This window comes from Phocoena phocoena, chromosome 4 (genome assembly GCF_963924675.1).
Source record: "Phocoena phocoena chromosome 4, mPhoPho1.1, whole genome shotgun sequence".
In the NCBI taxonomy this organism is placed as follows: domain Eukaryota; kingdom Metazoa; phylum Chordata; class Mammalia; order Artiodactyla; family Phocoenidae; genus Phocoena; species Phocoena phocoena.
The window spans coordinates 77,621,494-77,647,590 of NC_089222.1; the positions used below are offsets into that span (position 1 = coordinate 77,621,494).

The following is a 26,097-nucleotide window of genomic DNA, read 5'->3' on the forward strand; positions in this document are numbered from 1 at the left end:
AAAGAGTGACCTTTGGCAAGGTTAACTGTTGTGCTGCCTGGTGCCCACAGGGCGGGGAGCGGGGAGAGGGAGTTAGAGGGGAGGGGTGGTGGTGAGGAGGAAAGGCAGAGGCCAGGTGTCTGAGAAAGACCAAATACCTGGGAAGGGCTGGGGGCCGGGGAGGCGGGTGCAGGGCGTTCACCGACCAGGGTGGGAGGAGGGTCGTAATGAGGAAGGGTGGGGCCCAGGGGAACAAGGCACCCCAACTATGACAGCATCCAGGCTACATCACGAACCCTTCCTAGAGACTGGAACAAAGTTATCTGGTTCTCCAGAGGCAGAATGCTGGAGCAGAAAGGGCCAGGCTCAGAAGTCAGTCCAAATCCGCGCTCTGCCACCACGAGCTGCAAAACCTCGGGCTGGTGCTTAACCTCCCTGGAGCCTGCCTCCACCTGGGACAGCCATGTGCTGACATCCATGTCACCAGCTGTTGTGACGGGGGAGGCTCACAGCCACCCTCTCTTGCTCCAAAGTTGAGGATAAGGCTGCTAGTGACACAAACTCCCTGATGCTTTATGAACACCTTTGCCAGAGCACCTTAATCGCTACTTTGAAAAAACGCTTTAGGATGATAAATGTGAAAAGACAACCACTGTTTCCTGCCTTTGAGAGCTTACAGTAGAAAAGAAGTGTAAAGCTCCAGCAGCCAGGGCTGAGAATTCGTGAGACCAATGTTGCCCACGCGATGGAATCTGCAGCCCTCCCACTCAGCTGACACGGTGGAACCTGCCAGCCCCACCCTACGGCAGAGCCTGGGTCTGACGGCACCTTCAGAAGCCCTCTCCGGTGCTTTGGACGAGGCCCCACCGGTGGCTTCAGCCACCCTGGTGTGAAGCAATGGGAAGTGGCAGGGAGAGGGCAAACCACTCTGAGCCCGTGCACATCCAATGGCAGGTAGCGCTGATGGTAAAAGGAAGCTTTAGAACGAGTCACCAGCCAGACAACAGTCCCAGACCAACACCAAGAAACCTAGGTTCCAAAACCTGGGCTCAAAACACCAATCCCTGAAAACATCACCAACTCCACTTCAGGGAATCTATCTTTCCAATACACCTGGACACATGCAAAATTACGTACATTCCAAGGTATTCATTGTAGATGATTTGTCATAGCAAAGACTAGAAGAACCCAGTGTCCCTTGGTAGGTAAACTGCAGTCCTTCTGCAAGATGGAGGGCTGAGCGTGGTAAAGGAGGACAAAGAAGCTCCCCTACACTCTGATGTGGGTAGACTGCTGGGATATACACAACAGGCCATAATGTGCTAACTTCTGCATAAAATAGAGAGATAAAAAATACTTATTCATGTTTGCGTGTTATCTGCATAAGGACTAATTAAAGTTGTTACCTCTAAGGGGTAGGAGGGAGAATAGGATGGAGGAACCAGATAAAAGGAAACCTTCAATGTATAATTTTTAAGTATCTTTTAAAAAATTATTTTAATTATGTGAAAGGAATCTATTCTAAAATTAAAATAATTTTTAAAAATCCAGCACGATTATACACCCAGAATGGTGAAGCCATGCCTCAGCAGAAGTACAAGATATGAAAGTACCTGAGAAATTTCTAGTTAAACATGGAGGACATACTCCAAAACCACTAAAGTGACAGTACAAGAGTTAAAAAAAAAAAAGTATGAACCCACAAGAGCAAAAAGAACAGGAAGACAGCAGCAAAGAGAGAAAAAGAGGTCAGTGCAAATTTAGAAGCTAGAAAACCGACTTAGCAAAAAACTTCTGCCTTCCTTAGAGGGTGGAAACTTGAGGTGCTGGGTGCTCAGAGGGGGCAGGGGCCCAAGAACCACCCTAATATGCAAAGGCTCCGAAGGACCAGGAGGACCCCCTTAAAGCAAGGCTGTGGCCTGGGGCTGAATGGGAGGCCCTCAGATCCTGTCCATCTCCCCAGCAGCCAGGTGGGTGCCCCTCTCTCACTCAGTGGACAGCAGGAAGTTTGCTTTCTGGAGAGGCCTGCAGAGCTGGGCACAGCAGTAAGAGGCACTATGAACTATGCTTTTTACTGTCTCTCTCCTTAAAGAATGGGGCTCCCTCTAGATTATCTCTCTACCTCCTACGCCTAACACAAAGCAGATACCAAATAAACTCTTTTTGAATCAACAAGGGAATGAGAGAAGAAAAGTTGAAGGAACTGGAGGTGTCTAACCAGGAGAAGAGGAGACATGGGGAACACAATAGTTGTCTTCGAACATTTCAGACTGCACCGGGAAGAGAAACTAAGATTTATTTTCTATGGCTCCATAAAGGAGAACCAACACCAAGTGGAAGCTCCAGAGAAAGAAACTTTAGCTCAACAGAACTAAGAATGTTCTATCTACAACAGATAAGAGAGAAAGAGCCGGACTGGGAGTCAGAAGACCTGGTTTTGAGTCCTGTTTCCTCCACCTTCCGGCTCTAGGGGCTTAGGCAACCAGCCTGACTTAAAACATCTACAAGGCAGTATATTTGTAGGCCCTTCTTCATCTGCCTTGTAGGTATATCTAGACAGATAATGGACGTGAATGTACGAAGTCCTACCCAAATGTTCCTAGATATCATTCATAACCTCAATAAGAATCATTCAAACATGAGTGGACACCCTCAAAATGAGTCGAGGCCCTGACCTCTGAGGTGTTTAAGCGGGACGGAGGAACTACATCTGTCCTAGTGGTAACACGACACTGAAAGGGAATTGCTGGGGGCAGATTCGCTGACTTTCACGTTCCCTTCCAATCCTGCAACTCTGACTTCTGCAGGTTCTCCAGGACTGGGAAGTTCACACAAAGCACGTCCTTGCCTGAGGGAGGTGCACATGCCATTGATAAGAAGATGCAACTCAAAATATGACAAGTCAAGAATGCTTTGTGCTTGTTTTCAGTCCACTTCTGGTTAGTACAAAAATACACAGGCAGAAACAGGTAGCTAGGTCAAAATGGATTGCCACTTCTGCACCCTCTACCTGCCAAGCCCAACGGAGTAGCAGGAAATCTGCAGAGAGTGGAATAAGAAACGCAGCTGCCAGAAGCACAAAGGGGCACACTGCCAGGATCATCGCATCTACCCCAGAGCCCTGGGGCACTCCGACACCAGGGATGCCCTGCCTGGCCCACTCGCCAGTCACATGTCAGACGGCAGGATTTGGCTCTTCTCTCCTGGGCTTCTGAAAGTCATCTAGAGCAGCGGCCCCAACCTTTTTGGCACCAGGGAGCGGTTTTGTGGAAGACAATTTTTCCACGATGGGGGTGGGGTGGGGGTGGGGGATGGTTCAGGCAGTAACGCAAGCGATGGGGAGCCCCAGAGGAAGCTTCGCTCGCTGGCCCGCCGCTCACCTCCTGCTGTGTGGCCCGGTTCCTAACAGGCCGTGGACCACTACCGATCCACAGCCCGGGAGTTGGGGACCCCTTGATCTAGAGAATTAGCAAGGCTGGATCCACCCTCATCCTTCTACATTTGGTGACCATAAGCCATGAGCAGCCAATGGAGAGGCCCAAGGAAGAAGTGCAGGGCAGCAGGAAAGGTAGGATCACTGCTACCTACCCACCAGGATTTGGTGGAAACCTGGTGAAGACTTAAAACACCTGGCACCAGGAACACACACACACACACACACACACACACACGCACGCACACGCACGCACACAGCTGGGTATATGTTGGGGGGAATCTAGAAGGAAATTTGCCAAATATCACCACACATTATCCTTGGGTAGTGGAGTAAGGGGGCCACTTTTCCCCTTGTTTAAATATTTACGCTTTTCAGTAATGATATAGCTCACTGATAGCCTTAAAATCAGAAAAGACTTTTAAAAAATGAAGCTGGCTGGCAGCACAGTGACATCGCTGGATCTTGCTGAGGCAGCTCACTGGGGGTCCTCCCTGCCCTCGGCTGCGCTGGGGGAGTGCGCTATGGTCATGCCTTTGGAGAAGCTGCCCCCATGTGTGCACCTCCAGCACAGGGACCACAGGTGGTTGGGCGGCTCCAGAGTTGCTACCCAGCGGGACCCGGATGCTGTCTTCCCTTCCCCGGAGTTACCCCACCAACCTCAGCCGACTGGAGACCCAGGGTGAACCAACAGCTGTTAACAAGATCTCCTGCCCATGGGGGTGAGGAGAGGAAGGCAGAGGTGGGAAGTGGGGAGGGCCAGTCCAGGACAGGGATCAGGAGGCAGCCCTGGGGATAGGAGTGGGGCCCGGGACAGGGTCTGGTGGAGGAGCTGCGGTGGGCCTGGGTGGGGTGGGGGACAGAGTGGCAGAGTCCAGCGGGGAGATAATACCCCGTCTCAGAAAAGCCACTGACGTGCTCCCCTGGTCCAGGGCTAGCAAGCAATTCTGAACACTTTCTAAAAAAAATAATAAACATTATCCTTCCAAGAAGATACGAGTGTATTTTGAAGCCAGAAAAGGTTACAGAAGGGGGAGGGAAGCAGATTTTATGCTCTGGTGACAAATGAGACTGCCATTTGTTGAAACCTTCTCCCAAAGCAGAGCGAGATATGTCTGGCTGGAGGAGAGGACATGCTTATTATCAAGTGAAAAATGAAAACAGGGGTGTGAAGGCCCAGGTTAAGACAATGACTACAGGGTAATGGGGAGCTGCCTTCCTGGGCAGGGGCTGGAAATGAGGTAATAGATGGAGACAGAGATGTGAAAATGCTTCCAAGAAATAAAGGACACCATGCAAACATGGTTCTGCCACGGTGTTTTATCTCCTGGGCCCCCGGGAACCCATGGAACAGAAGATTGAGAGTTTCAACCATCAGAATCAAACAGTTTGTTGTGGGTTTGGGGGTAATTTTTTTTTTTTTTTTAGTACAAAATTTATCTTCCTTTCCCATTCTGAAAATACACATTTTCAACCTCATTGCTTTGGATAACTAATCCTTTAACCCTGTGCCCCTGCGGTAACGATGTCAATAAACAGCCACCGTGCTGGCAGCTGGGGAAAGGGCAGAGGCTCTGGCCAGAACGCGGGGGAGCTGCTGCCGGGGGCCGACCCCAGCCCTTCTGCTTGGCACTGCAGGAGCTTGGACGAGCTACTCCATCTCTCTGCTCAGTTACCTCATTCAGGAAATAAGGGTCATAATAATATCTTCCTTATGGGGCTGTCCTGAGGATTCCATGAGACATAAGGTGCTTAGAACAGGGTCAGCCACAAAGTGAAGCTCCCAAAATGCTCCAAAATGCTGTTCTTATTCTAAGCACCGTGCACAAATAACCACACACTGGCAGTGACTGGTAAGTGCCAGGCCAGTGACAGGCAGAGCCCAGAGCAGGTGAGTGTTCTGGGGTGGGCTTCAGGAGAGCTCCGGCCACGGAGAAGGTGCTGGGGAGACAGACTCACCATCCAACACACCAGTCAGGGTCCAAGCGTCACGCAAAAGTCACACACCTAGCATGGGAGGCGGGGGACTCCAGGTGCACGGGCGGTTTGGGTTATAAGGATCTAATCACATTATAAGCAGGACCACAGGTTGCTATGAAGCAGCTCCGCGGGGCTGCGTGGTGAACAGCAAAGCAGTCCGCAAATCTAAGGCATGAGGACACTTCTTAGCTTCATGGCACATAATACAAAGTGTTATGTTTGAAACGAGTGCCTGACTGACAACTCTATTTTCAGAGAGACGTGCAGTGGAACCTGTCTCAAACCTGCCGTCCTGGGTGAGGAATACTTCTAGCCATCAGGTAGACTAAGGGGAAGAAACCCATCTGAAATGCAGTCGTCACGGCCAGTCACACAAAATCCTCCCGACTCGCACATTCTGCACGCACAGATCCCCACCCTCACCTAGATGCAGCCCATAGACAGTTGCGTGGGCAGCACACAATGGTCCTTTCTTTCCTCATTCTCTTCCCAACCACCAGACGGAGCCCTGTGCCCAGGGACACCCTGGGGCCCGGCAGATGCCCCTCCCCCTCTGGGTACCCTCCCCCGCCCCACCAAGGCAAACGCCAACTTACTTCTTCAGCCACTCCACAATGTCCTCAGCTGTGGACCCATAGCTGTCGTACTGGAACAGAAACCGTCCTTTCCTGTGAAACATGAGGAGACACTGTGGGGCTCAGCCAGGGAGGCAAACGCCATCATGGAGGGGAGCGAGCGTCAGCAGGGAAGCAGGGGACTTACTCGAAATAGCAGATGGTGGGGTAGCCGCGCACACTGTACTCCTCCTTGATGTTTTCAAATTCCGAGGAGTAGACATTCATTCCGGCCAGCACCTGGGAGCAAAGGGAGAACAGACCTGTCCACTTTCCGCCCACAGACGCCCTCACCTTGTCCATGCCTGCCCAGCCGTCCCACCAGAAACAGATGATGGGGACGAAGCCTCACAGTCTGACGCACAGCCCAGGGCAGCGGGGGATCAAGGATAGCCAAGCCAGCTGGGAACGATGCCTGCGTGCTCTGGAAGAAGCAGTCATCTGGGCCCGAGGGCTGCCCCCCATACAGGCATTCCCTCCTGCCTGCCCTGTGGGAAAAACCATCCCAGAGCAAAACGAAGTTCTGAGGGTTGAAGAAGAAACCTGGCCTTGTTACCAAGGTCAACCAGGTCCTAGAGTGGGTTCACTGCCACCCAAGTACATATTATGCCTTTTCTCTGCCCATGTCAACTAAGGTTGTACTCTTCTCCCAAGTTATGGAATCACCACTGAGCCACTCTGCCACTCTAAGGCACCCTTGGACACCTTCCTGGATACCTCAGTCTGTCCGCCCTGGCTTCATGTGCAACATTCTCAGACCTCACAGTTAATGTGGCCAAGGAGGTTGCACGGTTCTCATGACCATCCACCTGCCTAACTCTCCTCCCTCCAAACCCTGTTAGGCCTCCTGTGGGTGACCATCACCTACAGCATCATTTAAGCATCATCTCTGAAGTCTGAACATGTTCTGGTGGCAGGGGTCCACATATCCAACACCCCTGAATGGGAAAGGAAAACTGTAGTAGCTTGTATTACTGATGACAAGCCTATGTACTGAGAACAACCCAGAATGAGTCCCCTAGAACTCCTTTCCTGAAGCAGGAACTTTTTTCTGTATGGCAGGATCAGGTGCCTGGACAAAGGACTTTGAATCTGTTCTCACGAGAGAACACAGTGTGGCCAGGTGTAAGAGAGCTGTTCCACAACGCCGGGTGGCATAGAGGGGCAGGCAGAGGAAGTTCAAAAAAGTCAGCAGCAGTTACAAAGGCAGACAGAAGAAACCAGGAAGAGGAATTTTGCTGAATAATACGTAAGGAGGCACAGGGAGAGAAAACGGGAAAGAGCAGTCTCAGTGGACAATGAACTTGATTCAGAGGACTGTTTCCACTTGGCAGTCGCGTGACCTTGGACAAGTCTCTCACCCTCCCTGAGGTTCCCTGTTTGGAAGATGTGGGTGAGGAGACTATCACAGGGCTCTTGAGAGAACTGAATGGGATGACCCAAGTCAGAGGTTTTAGCACAAAACTGGTGCTCAAGTTCTTTATTTCCTACCAAATCCTGGGTGATGGGAGCTACCTGTGCCTCTGGCAGCTCCATCTCTAGAGGCATCTAAACGTTATCTTATGAACCATTTTAAGTACCTAGCACAGTGCCTGGCATACAGCAAACACACAATAAATGCTTGCTAAATCTGTTTTTTTTTCCTCCCGCCCCCTTGTGGGATGCTACAAGGAATACAGGGAAAATAAGCCTGAGACAGAACTTACTAGAAGCCCTGGAACACTCTAAAAGCCCGTCTGTTCACTTCCCCAGACTGATTCAGCAGCCTGTTCCAGTAATAACTGTCTACTTTAGAGTTCTTTTTTAATGTCTAATTGGTCTCCCCAGTGTCAGTGCACATTCACCACAAGGTTAATCTTCCACATCCTCCTCTTTCATTACATCACTTCCCGGTGCAAAACCTTTCAACTCCACTGAATGCAGGCTAAAGTCTAACTCCACACTCAAAGACCACATGGTCCCTGCCTTGTTTTTTAACTCTTCTTTCCTACAAAAGCCTTAATTGTGCACCTGCTAGGGTCTAGGTTTTTAATTCTCCCAGGAATGAGACAGTCTGAGATTTCTGCACAGAGAGGAAGTTGGACTGTTTGCCGTCTGGGGCCCCTTGCAGATGGGAATATACCACAGTGGCTAGGAGCCACTGGATGCTGGGTCTAAATCCTAACTCCTCTCTCAGTAGATGTTTTCCTTGAGCAAGTCACAGTTACCTCTGTGCCCCAGTCTCCGCATCTGCAGCCCCTCCTCTGGTTGCTGTGAAGACTAAATGAGATGGTACAAGTATCGACAACACTCAAAATCTGTTAGCCGTCTTCACTAATACCACTAAGAAGCTCTGCAGATGTGCTCACGCTCCCAGAACACATGCTGTATTCTCCTGGCCCTGACTTCGAGTATTCTACCCCCTTTGCCCATGTTGCCCACTCCCCCTCTCTCGGCTACCACCGAAGACTCATCCATCTTTTAAGGCAAATCACATCCCAGTCCCCTAGGTGGCCTTTCTAAACCACCTTTGCTTGGGATGAACTCTTAATTCTCTGAGTTTCTGTAGCACTTCTGACTACTTTGGGGTCATTTATTAGTTAATGAGATAACTGTTTTTTGAACGACTACTTACAAACACTTTTTGGAGTCTGTGAATCCAAATGAGGCAAAACTGGTCTCAACCTAAGGAGAAGTTAGGGTCACCGTGCCTGACACCGAGCCATGTGGGCTTGGGGCCAGTCGGCTGACACAACATCATCTTCCTCGTGTCCAGCCCATGCTGTGACAGGAACCATCAAGGAAACTCCACAAAGCAGGAGCGTGTGAGCTAGTGGTCAAGGAGGGTAAGATTTCCACAGACGTTTCAGGAAGAGAAAATGGAGACAAGACAAAACAAGACGTGGCTCAAGAACCGAGACCATGTTGGCTTAACTGTAGGACACATAGAAGGGAGTAGGGGGAGTTCACTGAGGTCGCTGTGGACCAGGCTTTAAGGTCTAAGAAACCAGGACTTTATTCAGGAAGTGCCGGAGAGCTATCGGGGGTTGTAAGGGGAAAGTCACAGGTCAGGGAGACAAGTCGGCAGTCTTTGGCAACCACCCTGTATGGGCTCACCAGGGTCTGACCTGGGCTGGTGGGCAGGGAGAGGATGGAGCACGTGAGGGGGACAGGTGGATGACAATGGCCTGGCAAAAAGGCACATTGGCAGAGGAGCCTGCGGCGCTCGGGAGGAGCCGTGAAGGAAAGCTGGCCACCTGCCCGATGGAAAGACACTGAATTTTATTTTAGACATCCTGCATCTGGGACCCAGGGAGAAGAATGCAGCCCAAGATGGGAAGCAAGCAGTCTGCCACGTGGTACTGGAGCTTAGAGACTCAGGCTCCATGGAGCTACATTTTGTTGAGCTACAGATGTAGATAAAAATCACTGAGGGACAGTCCATAGGAGACAAGGAGAGTACAGGGCCAGGCCCTTGTTCCAATGTGTTAATAATAAAGGAAGGAGGGTGTAAAGCAGACCCTTGGCAGCACCCCGTTCGGTGAGTGGAAGGAACAGTAAGCACAGAGCAGTGGGAGCCGCGTGGAGGTGTCAGTCGTCTGTACCCGTGAAGTGTCTGCAGGCTATAGAGCTGTCTCCACGCACCAGCCCATTCACGCATCCAACAGCCCAGTGAGGTGGGCAGGGCTGGTGTTATCATCCTCATTTTAAGGATGGGGGAAGTAAAGGCTCCAAGGCAACTTGCCCAAGATCTCCCAGTGGTTAGTAACAGCCAGCACCACAGTCTGATCTGCACACATCTGTCACCAAGACCGACACATTTCACTGTTTACACCCAGATGGCCCGTCATGGCCAAGGTTAACAAAAGACTCAGTGTGAACATCAATAACTGGCAAGGCTGGGAAGAGGAGACAGACAAGGATGGGCTCTGCTCTGAGACGGGGAGTGGCTGCTGACGAGGATGTCCATTAGCAGGAGTAGGTGGGACAGATGCCGATGACTCACCAGACGTCAGTGACAGCAAAAAAAAAGAGGCAGATCTGAGTCTGGAAAATGGCAAAGGCTGTGCATCCCTGACCCAGCCTCGCTTCCAACTCAATGACATCATTAGGTTGGACACCTCCCAAGAAATCTGTAGAGGAGGAAGGTTTCTAACCCCTGCCACAGACACGGCCAGCCAAAAAGGGCCCAAAGATGACAGAGATGAAGAGGAAACAGGAGGTGCTAACCCAGCTGGATTTCAGCAGGGTGGTGAGGAGCAAGCTTTTGATTTCAGGGGACCAGCAGCCCATCTCTGCCCCGTGTGCAAGGACAAAAAGGAATCCACACCTCTGGCTGCCCCGTTCCTGGGAAGCTGTGGCTGCACCATGAGCCCTGGCCTCTAGAGGCCTCCTGAAGTAGGTGATGGTCCCGGTGGCTCGGACCCTTCCTCCTTTATGGAGCTGGGAAAGGGTGAGAACTTTTCAAAAGGTGCTTTCCTAAGAAACTAACGGGAAAGCAGAACAAAACAAACCCCAAGTAAGAAAATACAGAAGCAAAGTAACGGATGAGTTCACATAACACAGAGGTAACTAACACCTGGTCAAAGCTGGGCTTGAATCGGCCAGCCTCATTGGGTACCTGAACAATCCCACTGACTTTTCTATAACGTTGTCTAGGGAACTGGGAGGGTCACCTTTTTCTATTTCTTGACCTGGGCCCAAGCAGGAGAAGCAGGTACTGGGTGTTTTTTTTTTTTTTCCATTTTTGGAAGCAGGTACCCTTAACAAGTAATCTTCAGGGCTAACCTTGCAAGTGAGCCTATTGTGAACCCAGGGCCAGAAAAGAACCCAGGGCCCTTGTCCCACAAACATCCTTCCCACTTTGCCTCTGTCCTTAGGAACCGATGCTCTGAATTCCTTTCAAAAAGGAGAATATCGCTTTTAATGTAAATATAGAGCTTAAAATAAAATGTACCCAGCAAGCCAGATGCTCATTCATTCATTCATCAGCATGTGTTGAGCACCTCCTCTGAGCTTGGCCTGTGCTCTGTGCTGAAGAAATGCTCAGGAACTCACATCTCAGTGAGAAAACCTTATTATAATTAGTAGCAACTGGTGGGCAAAGCGATCCAGAACAGAAGCAAAGATGAGCAGACACGACCATGCAAGGCAGGGACAGGCTCTGGGGGAGCACAGGAGGGGCCTGGAGGAATGCTGAGTTCGGCAGGGAGAGGCAGCATTGGCTGAGAATCTTCCAGAAAGTGCACGAGACTGGCACCAAGACCTCACCTGCTTTGACGGAGCTGGCCAGCTTATTTGTCATCTGAATGGGGCTGGACTTCTTTACCCTCCACTGCACTACAGAGTTCGGAGGGTGAGCTGAACGTCTGTCTAAGTGTATACGGGTGTAGCAGAAAGAACTCTGTGGGTAATTAAGTCTCTTCTCCAGGCGAAATAATCTTAAAATATGGTATCTATTGAGGCCACAAAATGTGAAGTGAAACTTCGCCAGAGTGATATATGTGTGCCCCGGGGCCAAACGTCTCCAGGCAAGTTGCTAAAAGTTTATTAGTGAGAAACAAGCAGGACATTGGTGTCTCCCCAGAAATGAGGTCAAAAGAGAAAGCACCTGGTTCTTTGCAACCCAGTCCTGGGGCCAGCTGCTAGCTGTCACGGTGCTCAGGGGCTGCCCTTTAAACCTTTTTTAATTGACTCTGAACTAATCAACTTAGTTTGATCCATAAAGATCATGGTGCAGTTTTAAGATCTCAGGACTCCCTTGGTGGGACTCTGGCCCACCCCACTGAGATGGCACCTGATGACCTTTCATGAAAGGCATATGGATTTTGCCATGCTCTCAGAGGAGCTAGCAGTTATTTTTCTGTTGCCACCAAGAAGAAAAAAAAAGAACAAACACCCAAAACTAACGACACAAAAACCCCCAAACCTCTGTGGCTCGGGGTAAGTGCAAAAATGGACAGACCTATGGCACAGAAGAGACAAGCCTGGCAAGGTGAAGGACACACAGAGACGACCAGGCCCGTCAGCGACTGAGGCTCAGCCCTGGGTGAGGTCTGACTGCCCTGGCCTCCCCTCCTCCCTCACTGACCATCCCGGTTGCTCCTACTTCTCTGAAGGCCCGTTTCCTCAGTGGCTCCCCTTCCCCTCCTGTCTCCTAAAGGTGGGCATCCCTGAGACAACCCTGTCTCCTGCCTGCTCCCCAGCACACTCTCCTTCCGAGAACCCGTGGGCTCAGGTTTCCAGCTCCCCACCGCCTCTCCCCGCTGTGGTTCCAACGTTCTTCCTGCCCCACAGGAACCACAGAGCCCCGCAAGCCTGGGCAGGAGGCTGCCTCATGGACCCTCTTGTGCTTTGGGCCCACCTTGGTGTCACTGTGCCGCCCTCTCTTTGCCACTGGGCTTCCCGAGCACCGAGAGAGCCTCGGCCTGCTTTGGAGCCCAGCCCCCGTCATTCTAGGCCCCTGACGGTCTGCTGTTGGCCCCTGGCCTCTCAGCGACACTGAACGTGCTTTGCTGGTTTCCTGGTTATTTCATTACTGGTCTTTGACAGGCGCCAAATTCTCCTGGTTCCAGCAATTCTGGCCAGTTCTCAGCATCCACTGAGGACAGGTCTCTGAACCACACGCCTGGGGCAGCAGGGGCAGCAGTAATAGAATAAGTCCTTCCCGTGATTTCAAAACCTGCCCTCTCCCCTCGCCCTGCACCCGTCCTCCGCCATCTCGCAGGGAGAGAGGGAGAAGTAGGGAGCTGGCAGGCAGCCCCGCCTGGCCCATGGCGCCTCACTTACGAACTGGCCCCGCAGCTGGGTCGCAGCCTTCTGGAAATGCGGCATTATCCTCTTGCACACGCTGCACCCTAGTCACCGGCAGGAGAAAAACCAAACGGTTACAACTGGCCCCATGCTCCACCCTCTCTCCCCTCAGGCCAACCTCCACCAACAAGCACTTATCCCACCTCCAGAAGCCAGGACTGCCCCAGGCTCTGGGAGCACATGGGGCCAGAGGCAGAGGCCCCAGACCCCCAAGAGCTGACAAACCCCAGCCCAGCAGTCACTCAATAAACGCGGGACTGACAAGCAAATGTGACGCAGCTGGGGGAGGGCAAAGCACTGAATAATTTAGAGCTGAGGATGAGTTCAACGGGAATTCAGGGAGCCGGAGCAGGTGCCAGGAAAGCACCCCCTTTGTGCGCAACTAAAAGCCTCCCCTCGCTGCGCAGCCAGGGCCTGCAGATGAACCTGAAGCGAACGCTATCAGGAGGAAAAATGTGCATCCATACATAACAACGGCTTTGAGGATTTTCTGCCTCTTTTCCTTCATTAACAATGAATCACACCATGGCTAGAGGCAGCCGAGCGCTGGCCAGAATCAGACACTCAAGTTCTCATCTTCCTTCGACCTGCTGGATGGCCCCGACAGGTCACCTCTTTGGGCTGCTGCCCCTTCCGGCAAATGAGGGGTGTTGGACCAGATGGCCTCAGGCCCCTTCCAGCACTGACACTGGGGAAGTCTGTGATGTCTTTGACTCAACCCTCTCTGGTCCACCACGGTCACACTCCTCTCCTGGGTGGTGAAACCTCCAAATTTGGGGGGCTCAGGGCCAAGAGAGCCAGGCCCCAAACACCCACTCCTACTTCAGAGAGACTCTGATTTAAACCCACCCCTTCCCTTCAACCAGAACAAGCCACACATGGGCACCGACACCGCAGGACACGAGCCCCAGTTTCCTCAGACAGGAGGAATTCTGACACACAAGGCTGTTACTCTTTCTGACAGCCGCCCTGCTGCAAAACAGGCTCTGAGATGCTTCTGAAGGCCACAGACACCAAAGCTGCCTGGAACCCACGTCAGTCTGGATGTCATCTCGACACGGCACAGTGGGGACAGGGCCACGCAGCAGCAGACTAACAAGCTCTAACCCACATTTAGCTAATGCCTTGGCAGGCTGTGGGCAGAGTAACGCAGGTAGAAAGCTGCTCTCAGCCACTGGGCCAGATACAGACACTGGAGAACAGTGAGCAGGTCAAAACTCCCCGGAGACCACCTGAACCTCCCAGCACCAAGTCTACTAGACAAGATGCAATGCAGGATATTTTGACATAGAACTCTCAAAATGCCCACAGCCCCCTCCTTGACGTTCCTGCCTGGCAAACAGATGGACACACACACACACACACACACACACACACATCAGTGCATTACGCCTCGGCTTAAGTACATGCTGTTAGTTCAGGCTCAGACTCAAGGAGACACAGGAGCTGCTGTGAGGTCAGCCTGCAGCGCAATCCCATAGCATCTGCCCTCAGAAGACAAGAGGCACCTCTCCCCAGCAGCTGCCACCACAGCATGGTCCCCACAAGCACTGGAAGGGAGGAATATGACACTTGTCAGGGGGCCTTGTTCCCTCTGTGGGGATTCGGAGAGAAGAATGGAACCAGAGACAGCAATGCCAACTCCCTGGGGTGCCCAAGCTCCACCAGGTGGATGCCACGTGGTAGGGATGGGACGCCGCACGGCAGAGGAAGGAGCTCAGCTCTGGGGAGAATGAGACCCAGGTGTACATCACCCCTTGACCACTGCTGCCTGTGTGACCCCGGGCTAGCAATGGAAGCGGTCTGAGCCTCAGCCTCCCCATCTGTAAGGTGGAGACAACACCTGCCCTGCAGGCTGAGGGTAGAGCCAACACCTGGGAGGGCGGGCAGAACTAGGCACCAGCAGGGGGGCCTCTACCAGCACAAGGCCTGAGAGCCTGCCTCCCCGTCCATGGTGGGGTGACACTTCCACCGGGAATGAGGATGTCACTCCACTCCCCAGGAGAGAGGATGAAGGGGGCACACATCAAGCCCTTCACCCCCCCCGCCCCGCTTTAGTCAGTGACTTGATGAGATGGGGGAAGTTGGACACCCACTGGGTCACACTCAGGAGTTTACTGCCTGGCCTCTCTCCCCCAGCTCTGCCGGTCTACAGCCTGCAACAACAGTATCCCCCGTGACTCCTAAACAAGTGTCAGTCAGCCAGCTGTCCCCATGGGTGGAGTACCGGGTGAAGAAGTTATTGAGGGGAAGAAGAGATGAAGAGTAACAGGAAGCTCTGGGCCAAGCCAGTTGCCACTTGAGCTTTACCAAAAATAGAGCTCGTACTGTGATCCCTATTTGAGTTTATCTTTCAACTGATTCATTCGGGAGGAAGGGGAAGACAGAAGACTAATTATCACTCTCAAACCCCAAAAGTGAGAGCACCAGCCCTTTTATTTTCTCATTAATTCAGCCAACGAACATTCACTGAATAATCCGTAGGTCCTTGGGACCCAGATTTGTCACAACTAAAGGCTTCCACTGCCTTTAGGCTCCTTCAGCCCAATCTTCGATCTGTTAGGATCAAAGAATCCTAAAGGACTTCCCAGTTAGGGAATTGGTGTTTCCCAGGAATAAGCTGAATTATGAGGCCATGACTGCTTCGTTGGACTAAAAGCACAAGCTTGTTTCATTAAAAACAACAGCAACAACACAATCTGGGGATACCTGGGACCCAGGAGGCCAACCAATCTGATCCCACACAAGTGTAAACTTAACAGCCCCGAGTTTTCTCCCTCCCTCTCCACTACTCATTGTTCTATGACACCTACTAGGATCCTAGCTTCTTCTGCCCCAGCTTCCTATTCTACAAAGATAATAAGCCTGCTCGCAGCTCTGCCTGCTGTGATGAGGAGGATGGTCGCCCTTCCTGACAGCCTGGAGAGTCGGGGTGAGGCAGGGGGACTGGCACACACACTTCGGTGCACATTGCTAGTGGACCTCTCCCCGTGATTACCTACTGTCGTTACGCTGAAACCTGCACGGTTATACCATGACCCTGCCTTGTGACACGTACTGTATACTGACATCACTGTTTTAGTCTCATTTAACCAACGTGTTGAGACCTGAAGAGTTCTAAGATAAACGAAGGGAGGCCCGTCCTCAAGGGACTACGCAGGCAGGATAATTCCTGAAGCAATTCACAGCTGGGCAGGTAGTAAGATCCCTCCAAGGAGAAACAAAAAGGGGTGAAACCAACAAGTGAATATTAATAGAGAGACTGACCCGGGGTTAAAGAGCAGACCGCCTGGGCAGAGCCGGCTCTAATAGGAAGTGGGACTCCAGGGCCTCTTTCCATAGGCAGGCACACCCCTGGGGCAGGGAGGGGTGGGGGAGGCTGGGTGGGGGGCACCCAGCAATCAACATGGGCTGGGGAGAGGCTGTTGCCATAGTGAACAAGCCACAGGCCCAAGTCAGGCAGAACCCACAGAAGGGCATCCAGCCTGGGGAGGCATGGTCAGCAGGGTTGAGATGGGAGGAACCTGTGCTGGGAGAACTTCTCAGGAAGGGGGATTGGAGGCAGGCTTTTAAGAGGAAACAGAACCCTGTGCCACAGCCTGTGGTACCCACTCGAGCCACAGACCTGCCTGGGCACACCCACTTCCCATCACATACAACCCCCCCCCTCGCTCCGGCCTTTAGTCCTTTGGCTTCCTGAAGGCGCATGTAGCTCACAGAGATCGAGCTCTAAGGCCACACACAGGCTCTAATCCGAGGTTTTTCAGTCTGTGGGGGGGACCAGTTAGACCTCAGAGGTGGCCCAGATCGGGGAGTATCTGTGGCTTTGAGGACATACTGTAAACTACTCTACTCCACGGGTGTAGCTTGAAAGCAGCCACAGACAACATGCAAATGCAGAGGCGGCTGTGTTCCAACAAAAATTAACTTACAAAAAAGGCAGCCGGCCCACAGGCCATGACTTGCTGACCATTTATTAGAGGGTTACGAAGTAGTAGGAAAAACCAATTAATGTTTAAATAAAACAATGAAAAAGAAAATATCAACGTGCTCTGTATCTGGTGGAGTGGACGGCAAATAGTAAGGGTAAGAATGGTTTAGTGAAACTTTTCAGCTTACTTATATACTGGGCTGCAATGTAAAATATGTTTAATACTACAAATACAGTCAAAAAGTTTGAAAGCCACTGCACTGATCCAACCCCTTCCTTCCCTTACAGAAATGGGAACTGAGGCACACAGCAGTGAAGGACTTGACCAAGGTCACCCAGCCTGCTGGGTGGCACAGCTGGAATCAGAACCCACGTCTCCTGGTCGTCATCTCAATGATCCTACTGCTGTTCCCACGACCTCTTGCCTCATATAGAGACTGAGCCCCAACAGTGGGCCCCTTTCTCCCTGGTCCTGATCCCTCGGCCCTCCCAGGTGGCTCTGCAGGAACCAGAGCTGGACGTGCAGCCGCCCCGAGGCCGGCCAGGCTCCGGGCGGTCAGCAGCAGCTGCCAAGGAGAGCGAGCCAGGGCCGAGGTGCGGCTCCACCGGGCACACGGCTGCCAGCAAAGGGCCACAGGCCCGCAGGAGGCAGAGGGCGGGGAAGGCGGAGGGACCTGGAGCAGAGACCCATGTTGCTGCTGGGGGAAGAGGGCAGAAGGATGCGGAAGCCAGTGTGAGAAAAACTGATGTGGACCACAGGAGAGGCGGAGCCAGACGAAAAGGCAAAGACAAGGGAAAAGAGGTGCTGGCGGAGAGACGGTGTGAGCACCGTGACTGGGCGTTCTAAGTGGAGGCCCGGGGCTAGTTCCCAGTCCCCCTTGCGCCCCCAGCGGCCCCACCCAGAGTCTGAATGTCTGACTTGAACCCAAAGGAGAAAGTCACTCACAGGAAGCATAAAACATCATCAAGATCGGCTTCTCTTCCTTCTTCAGGAGCCGTCGGAAGTCCTGAGGCACAGAGAACACTGCAGGTTACAGACAACGCAGGAAGGGAGAGGACATTCCCGGGGGAACCACAGTGGCAGGAGGAGTGCGGCGGGCGTTTGGAAATCCCATCATCTGACTTGGGGGCTGGGGGTGCAGTGCAGAGTCCTGGCACGTCAGGGGCTGAAAGACCCTCAGAGACCATCTATTCTAGCCACCTCACATGTTACAGATGGGGAAACTGAGCGCCCGAGGGGACAGATGGCTTTCCAAAGGCCACCTGGTGGGATGAAGTAGTCGGTACCAGGTTACCAGCGTTACTTTCAGCTCCCACTGAACAATGAATATGGCAAGGAGCTAACTGGGTCCCGTGAGGCTGTCTCTTCTTATGCGATCTATGAAGTGGCTCTGTTGTGGTGGTGTTTGTATTCATGGAGGCCCAACTTGGCCAGGTGCGGATCTGCTCATCACATAACACAGGGTTAACCCACCGCTATGAATCTTCCCCAGCCCAGCCCTATAGCCACCATCCAGGGCCCGAGGAGACCATGGTGCACACAGGGGCATAAGGATGAGATGCGCCCCCATTCCCAGGAGGCTACAAGCTAAATGGATCATTTGTGTTTGTACCCTTAGAACAGCGCCTGGCTCGTTATCAGACAATATATAATCATTTGTTAAATGAATATAAGAAATGTAAAAAGACAAATGGTCACAACAGTGCTAATGGAGATACTTCAGTGTAAAGCAGGGTAGGAGAATTTTCTTCCAACCAGAGTCAATGATGTTTGGGAAAAAGCAAATCTGTTAAGGACTGCGGAGTAGCACCATGACAGAGCATATTTTGATTAAAATAAGCTCCTCTAACCAGTTTCCATGGAAGAAAATTAGAGGTTTTTCTCTCTTGAATAATAAGGAAAATAAGAGGAAATTTCAGAATGCAGCTTTCTGGCAGCAACAAGGCATTAGGTAAATAGATGATGGTACATCCTGCACAATGGAATACGACTGCATTATTAAAAATGATGAAGAGGAATATTTAATGTCACAATAAGATGTGCATGTTACATTAAGTAAGGGTGAAAAGCAAGTTACAAAACAGCATGTAAAATGTGATGACACTTTTGTGAGTAACAGTATTTATGTGTGCATTAAGCAGAAAGCCTGGAAGGCTACAGAAAATACTGGCAGTGGGTATCTCTCAATGGGGAGGGATGGGATGATTTTTCTTTTCTTCTATGCTTAAGCTGAATTTTCTAAATTTTCAACAATAAACATATAGTACTTATAATTTTTCAGTTAGATAAAAAAGATTACAAATATTTTGTGGGAATTTATAACACTGCATAACAAATTCTGAAAATGTTTACTCTTATTTACATAACTAGCGGGTTAAGGCACTCATTTTAAGACAGAATTAGTAACGAAGATCTTTGACCCTGACTAGGGGTGGAGAATGCTTTGAAAATGATCTTCTGGCATCCCTGGAGCTAAAACCGGTAAAAGATCTGAGAAGAAAAGGTTTTTCTAAGCCTGGAGCAATTTGGTTTCACACCCTGAACAGTAACAATATCCCATTACGTTCATAGATGCTTAATTACCTTCAATTATTTAAGTGTGGAACTCTACGCTTACAAACAGAAATTGGCAATTCAAACTTGAATTTGGAACTTGTTATTTTACGGGGATTCTATTAGCAGAAAAGCAGCAGCACACAGTATAACAAGAGGATTGCCTACAGGTGTAGAAAAAATATTTCTGCTTAATATTTCTAGTTACAGAAGAGCAATTTCAGGAGTTTCAGGACATGAACATTTTGGGGGAGGGAGGCGGCAGGCAACCACTTTCCAGAGAGGCTGAAAGCACGAATTACCACAAAATCTACCCGGGAGAAACCATCAGTTCAGGCTGTTTGTCTTTTCTTGGCTGTAGGCACAGGTGCCGCCACCTCTCAACACCTGCCCCTCCTCCTTTCCCCCAACATGCCTATTAAAAAGGCTTCATCTTCAAGCTGAGGACACTGGCACTTTCTATCCCAGAAACGTTGATGCCCATCCCCTAAACCGAATCACCCCTCAGCTGAAAGGCCCACTGGGTTAGCCCACGATGATCACACATGATCTCTCCTGCAGAAAGTATAAATGGCATCATTTTCTTCTGAGCTAACAAGCATCAAGAGTCAATAATTTTAAATGAAAAGGGGAGGCAGAGGAAGATAAAAGGCACATTTTATGTTATCAAGAGAAAAACGAACATTCTCCTTCCATCTACAAAAAAGCCCTGCTTGTCTCACAGGCCATTTGAAATGTGACAGAGAAGTTCTTGCCCATCCTAATGTAAAGGCACAGCCAAGCAAGTAAGGCACACATGTGTGCATGACACAAACACAGGTACACATGGATAAAGAGGCACATGCAGGTCAGGCGGGGCAGGCTTTGAAAGGAGGAGGGTCAGGGTAGTATGGAGACCGTACATTGGAACCATCCTTCTGACCCCAGCCCCCCACACCAGCCAAATGCAGAAACTGAAGTAAATAACTTGTTCAAAGTTAACACAGTGACCCAGAATTGTGAAGACCTGACCCAAGTCTCTGGCAATCCAACCCAAACCTCACAGATTATTCTTAAACAAACAAAAAACCAAAACCCACTTTAAAATAAAACCCAAAAAACACAAAGGCAGTCCCAACAACTGAATAACCTAATGAGGAGAAAACATTTAAACAACATCCCTATAAGGAAAGTCTAAACACGTTAAAATACATTATATACGGCAGCAAAAAACAGGGGAAGGGCTCAGGCAGTCAGCCTGTAATCTCCTGTTCGTTCCATCACAGAGCTGGGAAGGGGAACCAAATGTTAGGGCCCTGGCCCAGCTCCCTTGGAGGCCCCCAAATACTCCCACTTCTCAGTTCCTTGGGCATCTCTCCTGGGAGACCCTGGTTAGGGGGGAAGCTTCCAGAGCCCATCAGAACTGATACGGAAAAATTACCTTTTCATTATCAATGTGGACAACATCTTTGGCTCCAGGATCTTCTTCCCACAGTGGGGGCCCTTTTGGATCCTTCAGAAATGCCACTATGGACTGACGAAAAGAGAGAAGGGAAAACTCGTTTTAGCCAGGAAAAGAGGGAGGTGGGGGAATCAGGAACCTGCCCTGTTCCCTACCTGGAGACCCAAGTGCCTGGAACGGGATGCATTGTGCCCTATGGGCAAACGACTGGGGGTGTGCCATACTATCACCCACTGACAGCTTACTAAGGGCCCTAAAAATGCACCCCACCAGGATTTTTCAGCCACATGACACCTAACTCTGGTCCACTGACACCTACAATGCTTCTTCATGGACAAGAGAGGAAATTTGAGACAACTAGTTGGCTTATTCAAAACAAAGGCACGTGCTTCTAATAAATCTCACCTCCTCCAGAAAGTCTCCCTGATCAATTTGAATAGAGGTCTTCAATCCTGTGCAAAGTAAGATACTTACACATCAGGCAGCCACTAAAACTGTCAATCGCATAAGCAAGTAATCACAGCTGCTTGTAACCGGCTTGGTATTTCATGATCTAAACTGGTTTGGGAGTGTGTTAAATCCTGATCATCCTGTGAGGCTCAGGTGGGAAGCCCCCAGGGCAGGGTGCTCATCGCTGTGGCCCCCTGGTTGCTGGATTTCTCTCCTTAAGGACCCCCTTCTAGACAGACCAAGACCTTCAGGATAAAGGGCTTACTTAGCCTTTGTCATGTGGACAAGTGAGCACATGCAAATCTCTGCTCCCCTCAGGCAGGACACACATGCAGCAGGGAACAGGGGGCACATCCCTCTGCTCCCCTCCCCACTTGCCACAGTTCACTGATCCAGGACAGAAGCTGCATTCCCTTCCCTCTCAGACAGTCATGTGGGAAATGCTGCTCAAAGCCTGTGAGAGCCAGAAACGGGTAACAGAAACCAGCCGAGGCTCCATCCCTCCAACCCTGGAAGGGAGTGGCTGGCCATCCATGTCAACAGATGACCCCTCAGTGTCCCCCAGTTTGATGCAAGATTCTGTTACTTCTGCCCACTCTGACCAAGCTCCAGGGAGCAGATGAGGAACTGGGTGTGCTGGGGTGGAGAAGGGAGGAGGTCTGCAGTGAGAAAGGAAACACCCCCGTAGTGAGCCTGTGCATGCAGCCCACCCACCGGTCACACACAGAGAACCTGGGACGCTTGTTATTTCTGGAAATTCCTATTTGGAAAGAGCACTGTGGGAGAGTGGGAGACAGTTAGGACTTCGCAGAATTTCATTCAGGTAACGCTCTCTGTCCAAACAGAGCTGTGAAATGCCTGCTGGTAAGAAAAGTGGGCCATTTCCACCAGGCAAAGGCAGATCGCCTTCTCTCAGTCCCTAGTGAGAGCTTCACCGTGACAATACAAGCCAAAGTGGAAGCAGCAGGGCTGTCCCGAAACCCATACTCACAGCCACGAGCCATGTGAGAAAGACGCTTATAAGTGCCCACCCGCCCGCTGTTCCAGAAGATCCAGTGCCGGTGCTCTCAATTTGGGGTACACAGTGGACTTCAAGAGTCTGTGAAGCCCCAGACTCACAGGAAAACACTTCCTTCAATGTACGCATGCACACTGTTTCTAGGGAGAAGGTCCACGGCTTTCAGGAGATTCTCAGTGGGGTTAGGAACCCAAAATAGGTAGGACCTACTGCTCTGGGAGGCTCCTGTCCCATCCCAGCACGAGCTAAGTTAAAGGGCTACCACCCCCACCGCTGCCACAGCATCAAGGAAAAAAGACGAATGTGGATGGAAAAAGGAAAAAAAATCACTTCTTTTAATGTAATAATTGAAACGTTCATACTACCAATCTTTTGCTTTTCAGGTGATTATTCTTCTTTAATTGAAGTTGAATAATTCCATCCACAGGTTCTTAGTCTCCAAATCAGTCTAACCAACAAGACCTTGGGTAGAAAGGTCTGCAGGGAGGGGCACCCGGGACACTGCCATCAGCTGTCCTATTCTGGGTGCTCTGAATCCCAGGAAGATTGCCCAACACTCCGCACCTTGGTCTGCATGGCTGGGAAACCACACCCACGGCCACAGGCCTTGGGAGAAGGTCACCCGAGGGCCCCCTGAATTTCGCCTTCCAGGCACCTCTGGTCCTCACCACTCATATACAGTAAGGATTTTGCTGGACAGTCGGCTGACAAGCAAAAGCCCGCTTATACAGGAAGGCCCCCTCTTTGAGTTCCCCACTCTTTACACTCTCACTTATCTGGCCTCTGGACTCTAGGGACCCTGGCCTAGTCCCTGTGACCTGGCCCCCACAGGACCGTACAGGGTGACAGCAACAACAGCCAGACCATGAGCCTGAGCCTGTGCACCCACCCTGCTGGGGGCCTCCTTCATCTTTCCGGAGTTAAAGGCTCAGGAGAAACCCTGAAAGGAAAACTGATCCGTGACCAAGGAGGGCTCTGTTCGTGGCTGCTCCCTGTAAGAAGCAGGAGCCATCAGGCAGTCACGGGGAGCTCCGCCATCGCCCCGCACCCTGGAGAACCCCAGGGACTCTACTCCAGTCCTCGATGGTCCCACGCACTTCGGGGACCCTGGGACCAAGGATGCCCTCTCTCTGCCCAAGGCCCTGACCCCGTACAATGCTCAGCCCACTTCTCCAGCTTCTTGATGCTGAAATCACAGGAAGGACGGGAGCAAGCGGGTCCCACACACCTGGTCTTTGTAAGGAGGTAGACAGAGGCCAGGACTTGGCCTCCCTCACCCAGGCAAGTCCAGACCACCTGGGCTCCTCTCCTGCTACTGCAGTTCTGAGCAGCTGCTGCTCTCTGCTCCACAAGCCCAGGACAGACTCCTCAGAGGGCCAGCTAAATATAAACTGAACACAACCTCCAAACACAAAACGGAAAGCCCCCGCCCCCTCTCTCCATCAGCACCTCCCCCACCCCACCCAGCGAAGTCTGACTCCTGCGGAGCACGTGTTCCCTCCAAGGACTTCAGCTGACGTCTTAACACAGAATAAGAGGGGTTAAGTAATTCTAGTTGGGAGAATTTTCTCTAAGTGGCTAAGTGGGTGTTAAGATGATGAGTAATCAGGCTGAGCCTGTGTACAGTAAAAGCTGCAGCAACTTAAAAAAGAACAAGTGTTAGTGGATAAACAAGAAATGACCAGGGAGGTGGGGGGAGAGAGGCAGAGGGAGAGGGGCACAGCTGCACAGACAGATGGACAGACAGAAAAGAACGGAAGGAAACAGATGGAAAGAGAGAGACAATGAGAGAGGAGCCCAGGGTCTAACACAGTCTGAGAAGCAGGAGAGTCAGAGAGGGTGGGTTCAGCATACGCTGGAACAGAAGAAACACATGGCCCCAGCCAGGGCAGGCGGATGCTGCCTGGACCAGAGGCAAAAGAAGACTGATTTGAGGAAGGGAATGCACATGTTGAAGGAGGAGAATCCAAGGGCAGTGCAAGGACTCAGGGCTGGGGGAGCTGCTTTGTGATTAACAGGACAGCACCTGCAGGTCAGAGGATCTCCATATTTATTTTCACTGATGCGTTTTCATCTCCTTCCGAATTGCATTTGTAGCAGGGAACGATCTCACTGACATGGGCATCTCATCTGCAATGAGCTGCATCAGCCCCAAAGGTGCTGCTTTGCCAGGGTTCTACAACACTGTGCTCACCTGGGCACAGCTGGCCCCCTCCAGCCTGTGGGCGGCCCCTGTGGACACCACTGCAGAGGTGAGGGAGGGCTCTGAAGCCACAGCGAAGGGAGACTCAGGCCTTTGCAGGGGAGGGCATGATGTCATACGTATCACTGGACAACTGCTGATAGAGTCACAAACTGTCTACAAGGTCGGTTATCCCCACTCGTTTAACAGTTACAAACTTTTCCAGGTATTCTGCTGATCTATGTTCTAGAGATGAGAATCCCTCAGGTCATTTGGAAAGGCATTTGTACACTCTGCCCTTCCTCCTCTGCTGAGAATGAGGGAGGGAAATTTACCTTAAATGTCACAGCTCGGTTATATTCAGTATGAAACGCACCATCCCTGTCAAATGAGGAGAAAAACGTGTTAACTTTAGGAATGGTTGTGAAGACACTTACTTACCTGTGGTTTCCTGCAGCATCTTAATAAGATCCAGTTACTGAACACAGGTCAAGTGTTTTTTTTTTTAGGAAATAATTGTAAACACAGAAAAAGAACCATTCTGAAATAAAATTAATCTCACTAAAAATCGCGGTTTGCTGAGAATACCAATGAAAGCTTTCAGCATTTACTTGGAAATTGGAAATGCCCACATGTACTTACTGGTAATGGAATAATTCGACCTTTTTGTCCTTTGCGCTTAGGTCAACTTTCATCTTCTTGCACAATTTTCTACTCTCTGCGTCACTGAAAGACACAAATGTCAGGAAAAAGACACTTGTTACCTGAAGCCCTCACGAAGGTGCTAACGGAGTAAAATTTGCTGGTGGCCCAAGAGTAAGGCAGTTGGCTTGGAATTCTCAGTAGCAAGTGAGGCCCTCACTACGCATGGGCTCTCAGAGAACAGGAGGAAGTAGAGAAACCAACAGGATCTGGACTGATTTGGAAAGACAGGGGCAAGCAGATGGGGAGGACACATCACTACTTGTAAGGGGCAACGTGATGGATCCAGACAAAGGAAGCGCCCCAGAAGCTTACAAGGCAGATGGTCCATTCTAAGAAGGAAAATAAGCTCAGGACAGTGGTCCCCAGTCCTGGCTGCTCATTAGAATCACCTGGGGAAGTTTTAAAGCATACTGATTCCCTGACCCTCCCGCAGATCATGACTTCAGAAGCTCTACCGGCAGCCCCAGCAAGTTTTTGTTTTTACACCTCTGATGTGTGCCATATGCCACCTGCTATATACCATCAAACCAGAGTAGGAGGGAAATGTTCTGCGATGTTGAAGGAGTTATGAAATCTGACCAGGTATTGACAAAAGCCGAAATGACAAAGGGGAAAGGTTTGGTGAAGTGCCAGCGTCTACAATATCACACTCCTGCAACTCTTCTCATGAGAAGAGTCTGCCGGGCGCCATTCACCGTCTACCGCGAGCTATGCACGACCTCCTCTAATCTTGGCTCCCTTTCCGTTAGACCAGGGATCTCAAGATGTGGTCCCTAGACCAGCAGCATCACCACCACCCAGGAACCTGTCAGAAGTGCAAATTCTCAGCCCCATGCCACACCTGCTCAGTCCAAACTCCCGGCGGGTCCTCGAGCGACTGTGTTTTAAGGAGCCTCCCAGGTGATTCTGACACCTGCCCCTGCCCTGCTCTGCTCTTCCTCCTCTCCCCAACATCTCTGACCCCACCACGAGGTTCGGCTTCCTGTGTGCCCTACGCCGGCGCCCCCAGAGACCTCAC

The 26,097-nt window shown here is 51.0% G+C and overlaps 1 protein-coding gene across 1 annotated transcript in view; it reads right to left on the reverse strand.

Annotated features, from left to right (window-relative positions):
- Positions 1-26,097, reverse strand: part of PDIA5 (protein disulfide isomerase family A member 5) — a 92,781-nt gene that overhangs the window by 33,379 nt on the left and 33,305 nt on the right. The window contains exons 4-10 of the mRNA XM_065876366.1: positions 25,017-25,100; positions 24,710-24,755; positions 20,704-20,796; positions 17,676-17,736; positions 12,775-12,842; positions 6,155-6,246; positions 5,989-6,060 (exon numbers count right to left, since the gene is read on the reverse strand). Coding sequence (XP_065732438.1) covers positions 5,989-6,060; positions 6,155-6,246; positions 12,775-12,842; positions 17,676-17,736; positions 20,704-20,796; positions 24,710-24,755; positions 25,017-25,100 — 516 coding nt within the window. The remainder of the gene's footprint in view (positions 1-5,988; positions 6,061-6,154; positions 6,247-12,774; positions 12,843-17,675; positions 17,737-20,703; positions 20,797-24,709; positions 24,756-25,016; positions 25,101-26,097) is intronic.